Source organism: Echinops telfairi, unplaced genomic scaffold (genome assembly GCF_000313985.2).
Source record: "Echinops telfairi isolate 266 unplaced genomic scaffold, ASM31398v2 ScPeMD7_2010;HRSCAF=2546, whole genome shotgun sequence".
NCBI classification, from domain to species: domain Eukaryota; kingdom Metazoa; phylum Chordata; class Mammalia; order Afrosoricida; family Tenrecidae; genus Echinops; species Echinops telfairi.
The window spans coordinates 19441651-19447467 of NW_022105908.1; the positions used below are offsets into that span (position 1 = coordinate 19441651).

At 56.1% G+C, this 5817-nt stretch overlaps 1 protein-coding gene across 1 annotated transcript in view; it reads right to left on the reverse strand.

Moving 5' to 3' along the window:
* GUCY2D (guanylate cyclase 2D, retinal) overlaps positions 1-5817 on the reverse strand; it is a 20336-nt gene that overhangs the window by 9011 nt on the left and 5508 nt on the right. The window contains exons 2-6 of the mRNA XM_004713006.3: positions 4501-4852; positions 4079-4163; positions 3745-3847; positions 3290-3391; positions 835-915 (exon numbers count right to left, since the gene is read on the reverse strand). Coding sequence (XP_004713063.3) covers positions 835-915; positions 3290-3391; positions 3745-3847; positions 4079-4163; positions 4501-4852 — 723 coding nt within the window. The remainder of the gene's footprint in view (positions 1-834; positions 916-3289; positions 3392-3744; positions 3848-4078; positions 4164-4500; positions 4853-5817) is intronic.

The window sequence follows — 5817 nt, forward strand, 5'->3', positions numbered from 1 at the left end:
CACCTGCACCTCCTCCACCTCCACCTCCATAGAGTAGTGAAGCTGCAGGCCCAGAGAGTGTGGCAAGCCACCACCCCGCCCTCTCTGCAGGACAGTGCCCTCCCAATCTGGCCATGCCGAGGAAATGGGAACCACCTTGGTGACTGGTGCCCTTTCTAACTTTTACCAAGATGCCAAATCAAGAGACTTCTGCTAAACCATACAGGTAGTCCACCTAAGCCATTCTGCAGCTGTGGCCACGAGCTCTGACAGGAAGGGGCCAGGCCAAGGATGTATGGTAACATGGGGGTGAGGGGAGGTCCCTCCAGTTGGAAGGGCCAGAGTAAGCCAGTTCAGAGCCCCATTCCTAGCCTTCCACTCCACTCATTATGCTTCAGTTCAGGGAGGCCCGTTCTTCTCTCTCCTTCACTCGACATGGGCTCAAGCATCCCAGTGAACAGGCAGCCAGTGCAGGACCAGCGGCCATAATGTCGCTGGCAGTTGGAGTCAACTCACAACTGAAACTCACAACTCAGCGTTCACTCAACAGCCACTGATTTCTCTAGTGTTCCAGAGACTGCTGGGATCTAGCAATGTAGTGGGGAGCCGGGGGTCCTCACTCAACTTCCAGACCAGTGAAGGAGACAGAGACTAAGTCAGGGAGCGCACAGGTGAACGCACAGTTACAGAGTGTGAGAAGTGTGCCAAAGGAAGAGAGAATAATGGACCGGGCACTGGAGAGAGAGGCACTGCTTAACTGGGACCTCTCCCACCTTGGGGTCTAGCGCTCTACCCATGATGGGGCGAACTGATGGCCACCCCATGCCCATCAACCCATCACAACCCAACCCTCACCTTGGAGAAGGCTGTCTTGGTTGCTGGGTAGATAGTTAAGTGCCGATCCCCTGGGAATTTCTTCAGCCAAACCCAGTCTCCCTAGAGCAGGGAGGATGAGGGTTAAAAGCCCCGTCTCTGAGAGCCCCATGATGTGAAAAGCCCCAAACTCACCACCATCACCTCAATGCCAACTTAGAACTGCCCCCTGTGAGTTCTGAGACTGTAAATCTTTACGGGAGTAGAAAGCCTCATCTTTCTCCTGGAGAGTGGCTGGTGGATTTGAACTGCTGACCTTACAGTTAGCAGCCCAACTCACAACCCACTGCACCACCAGGGCTCCCTGTGAGCAGCTCTCCAGCCCCATGTTTCCTTTGCTGCCACGCCCCAGAACCCGTTTCCCATGTGAAAAAGAGAGAAACAAGAGGTTTCATGTCCGCCCATCCAGTTCACAGCCAACTGGTGAAAGCCAGCCCCTGAGTGAGAAAGACGTAAAAGGTCTGTATGGCTGTCCTCGCTGCCCCAGATGTCCTCACCCACAGCCCGAGCTCAAGCTGGGTCCGGCTGTGCTGGAAACTGAAGTACAGGCAGCTCCCCTGTGGGCTCTGGGCATCAAGGGGTTGGGATCCATGCTGTTTCCCTGGACCCCATGCTCAGAGGGGCCCTGGTGTTGGTTAAATGATCTGCTTTAGTATTGTCTTCAGTGAACAAGCCCTCCCACCCCCTTGTTCATTTTGCCATGGATCCCAAAAACTATCATGTCGCGGGACCTGCCTCTGGTGAGAGATTTGGACTAGAAGAAAATTCTGGAGGTTCAGGACTGACCCCTAGGGATGGTTTGGACCTAACTGTGGGAACGTGTGTAAGAAACTCACTGCCATCGCTGTGATGCCCACTCATAGCAACGCCACAGGACTGGGTAGAACAGGCCTGTGAGTTTCCAAGACGGTCCCTCGGTGAGTGTAGAAAGCCCTGTCTTTCTCCCGTACTGCTGACTGCAGCCCAGCGTGTCACCACTGTGCCGCCAGGGCTGCTGACATGAAATGAGGGTTGCATCTAGCGGGTGAGGTGCCTGAACAGTCAGTCATGCCAGAGTTGGTCCCCATCTGTGCCCAGAGCATCTTGCCCACAGCAACAAAGTGTCCTACTACTGAGGAACAGCTGTGACCCTCTCTAGGGGGCATACTAAGGGTGTCTGTATTCCCAGCATGAGCAGCTTGCCGGGGTTCTCCTCTTGACTAGCTGAGTTCTCTCTGAAAAGTGTTCCCGCCATCTTCCATCCATCCCACCACGTGCAGATGGACTGAGCCCACAACGAACGTCCTGTTGCTCTGGGGGACCCCTCCCATCTCCTCTAAGGCTCCTTGTTTCTGAGTTGGATCTGAATCAGGTGGAAGGGTTGGAGGGGGCCACGATGTGGCACCACTGAGTCAAGGAGAGCTGGAAGCCCCTTCTGGAAGCTCCCCGTCCTGCACAAGCCTCATCCAGGAAGTTTTTCTTTTTAAAAAAAAATAATTTTATTGGGGGCTCGTAGTGTTTTATTCATAATCCATACATCCACCCATTGTGTCAAGCACATTTGTACATATGTTGCCATCATTGTTTCAAAACATTTTCTTTTTAATTGAGCTCTTGGTATCAGCTCCTCATTTTCCCCTCCTTCCCCCCTCCTTCTCTCACAAACCCTTGAAATATATGAATTTTTCCCCCCATGTCTTACACTGACCAGGGAGTCTCCCTCTACCCTCTTTTCTGTTGTCCACCCCCTGGGAGGGGGTTATATGTAGATCATTGTGATCGGTTTCCCCTTCCTCTCCCCACCTTCCCCTTACCCCCCTGGTATCGCTACTCTCATTATTGGCAGGAAGTTTTTCTATGGGACCAGGAGACCACATCTGGGTGGCCTCTCTGCCTCAACCTATCCCGGAAGGCCTGCGCCCTTCAGTATCTGGAAACCTTGGATCATTGATGGGCAGGGCCCAGGAGTCTCAAACAAGGTAGGGGTGAACTCAGAGGCAACACCAGCCTGCACAGGAGTCCCAGGGGTGTTCCTTCTCGGGTGCTCCCAGCTCAGCCAGGGCTCAGTGCCCACTCAGAGCAACCCGGTGCGGGTTTCTGAGATGGTAACGGTTCACAGGGGTAGGAAGCCCAGTCGTTTTCCCAAGGAGCTGCTGGTGGTTTTGAACTGCTGACTGTGGATGGCAGCCCAATGTGTAACCACGACACCCCCAGGCTCCTTGGCCAGGATAATGATGAAGGGGAATCTCCAGATGTTCCTTTAGAGGAATCCAGGGCCTTCCCTAGATGGCCCTCAGGCGCCCATCCCTGCCCCTGAGGTTGCAGGACTTGGCATGACTCCAGGTCTCTTTGGAGGGAGAAAGGGGCCTCCACTTGGTCCAGGTCCTTAGCGTCCACCCACCCCACCCCCACCCCCCGCCCGGGAGTAAAGCTTGGCTTGGCAAGAGCTTAGGCTCACCTCATAGATGCCAATGTTGGCGCTGTCAGCCGGCTGGCTGGAGACGCTGCGGATGTCTGACGCACTGCGGGCTGCAAGACTTGATCTACTCCCCTGGACTCCCTAGAAGGTATTGGTGTGTGTACGGGGTCAGAATTGAGCCCGGGGTCAGAGCCCGGAGGTTACATTGAATTCTAGAGCTTGACAAGAGAAAGAAGGAAGGAATAGCATCGAAGGAAGGTAATAATGACATGGCTCCCCAAGCGCACAGCACTTTACAGTTTATAGACCACGCTTACCTAGCTGCTCTGGTTGAGCTTCACAGCCCCCAAGAACACAGTCAGTATTGCGTTACCCATGCCATATGGATGAGGGCATGGGGCACCCACGTGAAGGCTGGGGTGAGGACAGTCCCAGGGAGAGGCCCAGCTAAGCAAGGCAAGGAGAGCTAGATCCCAGCTCTCTGCCCCTCCCACCTTTCGAGAGCTGCTTCTTTGTGGGTGGAGGAAGGTGATGTCATTCAAAGTCAAGATGATCTTGTTGGGGCCGGACACCATTTGGATGTGAAGTAGACGATGCCTGGTGGGGGAAGGAGGTCGTTTCAGAAAAGGGCAACCAAGGTCCGTGAAAGAAGCTAGCTAGGGAGAAAGGGGTGTCTCAGTGAGGGGCACTGGAGGATGGACATCCCTGGGGACTCTGACCTCCCTCCTGGAGCCCCCATCCTCCCTCCTGTACCCCCGAGGGCCCTGTTGCCTTTGCTGAACAGGTGGATTGCCAAGCTCACCCCGCACTCACCTCACCCCTACTCACCTCAGGTAATGGGCCAGGAAGGCCCCCATCAGCCCCAGCCCAATCACCACAAGGAAGCCGAGAAAGACCAGGCCAGGATCCACTCCTGGAGGGGTGGTAGGGGAGTGGGGCTCAGGACCCTGGCAAAGGGGATGCATCCTCTCTACAGAGGCATGGGATCCTGTCCAGCCCTGGAGGCTCCAGGGCAGAATCTAGGGGCAGGTCATGGATTCTTCGGTGGGGGGAGAGGCTGAGAATCCATGAAAGGAGAGCTTGGGGGACTCAGCCAAAGAGAGGTCCTGTGCAGGCCGGGGTCAGAGGAGGGCTGGTCTCGAAGAGGAGCTATAGGAGGGGCGTCCACTCTCTCCACTCTGTGGCCTGTCCGCGGTGGTATCCCAGTGAGGACAGGGGAGAATGGGGGAAGGGAGAGAGCACACCCTCACCTCCATTGCAGATGACACTGGGGTCGAACCAGCACCAGTGGTCAGACACAGGTCCCCGTCCCCCCTGCGGGAAGTGCACTGGGATCCCAGTGGAGTGGAAGGAGCCCCTGGCGGGGTCCAATGTAAATGTGGCAAAGAGTTGGTCCCCTGCCGCGTCCGTGTCCAGCAGTACAAATGGGGGCTCCTCAACTCCTCCCAGGAGCCCACAGAAGCCAGGGACCTGGGCATCCCGGGCATGGCGGGCCACAGCTGCTCCAGACACCCAGCTGCCACCTCCGGATGCCCGTGCTCCCACTACGCCTCGAGCCAATAAGGAGACTGCGTCGTAGATGGTGCCGAAGAGCGGGGACACCTGGGGAAGAAGCGTGGGGGCCTCTGGGTCCTGTGCCCATAACTCACAGGCAGATGTGAGCTCACCGGTCCTATTTCTCTGCTCACTGGGCCAAGTCCTCCAGGTAGGGACTGTTCCCATTTGCTAGTTAGCGGCTCCCCATCTCCATCCCTATTGGCTAACAACCCTGGTTTCGGGACCCTCAGACCGCATCTCACCCGTGGTTGACCAGTGGCTGACTCTCTGTATCTCCTACAGCGTCTCTTGTTCCTCCTTCTGGCTGCCCTGCGTGCATTCTCATCTCCTCCCCTCCCACTGGGGCCAACTCTGGAGGTAAGAGCTAGGCTGCCAACCCAAAGGCGGCCCATTTGAACCCACCAGCGTGCTTCATGGGAAAGCGACGTGGCAGTCTGCTTCCGTAGAGACCACCGCCTTGGAAAGCCTGGGGAGCAGCTCGGCTCTGCTCTGGGGTCACGATGAGTAGACCCGGTGGCAATGGGTCACCTATCGTTTGGGAATCCCTGGGCCGTGGACATGACGAACAGGTGTGGTTGCTCACCAAAAGGCTGGCAGCTTGAATTCACACCGAGGGGCCTCCAGAGAATGGTCTGGCGATCCGCAGCCGTTGATGGCACACACATGCTCACTATGAGTTCCATCCGCAGCTCCAGTCCACATCCACCCAGAAACCTTGCCCCCAGCCCCATACCCTGCCATGCTTTGATCGACTTCTTTCTTCTTTCTTTTTTTTAAATCCAGACGATCACCTGATACCATCAATCCAGCTTACTGCCATGGGCCAATCCCAGCACACCGCAATCACAGAAGGCAGAGTAGAGCCAATCCCAGCGCACCGCAATCATAGAGGGCAGAGTAGAGCCAATCCCGGGGCACCGCAATCACAGAGGGCAGAGTAGAGCCAATCCCGGGGCACCACAATCACAGAGGGCAGAGTAGAGCCAATCCCAGCACACCGCAATCACAGA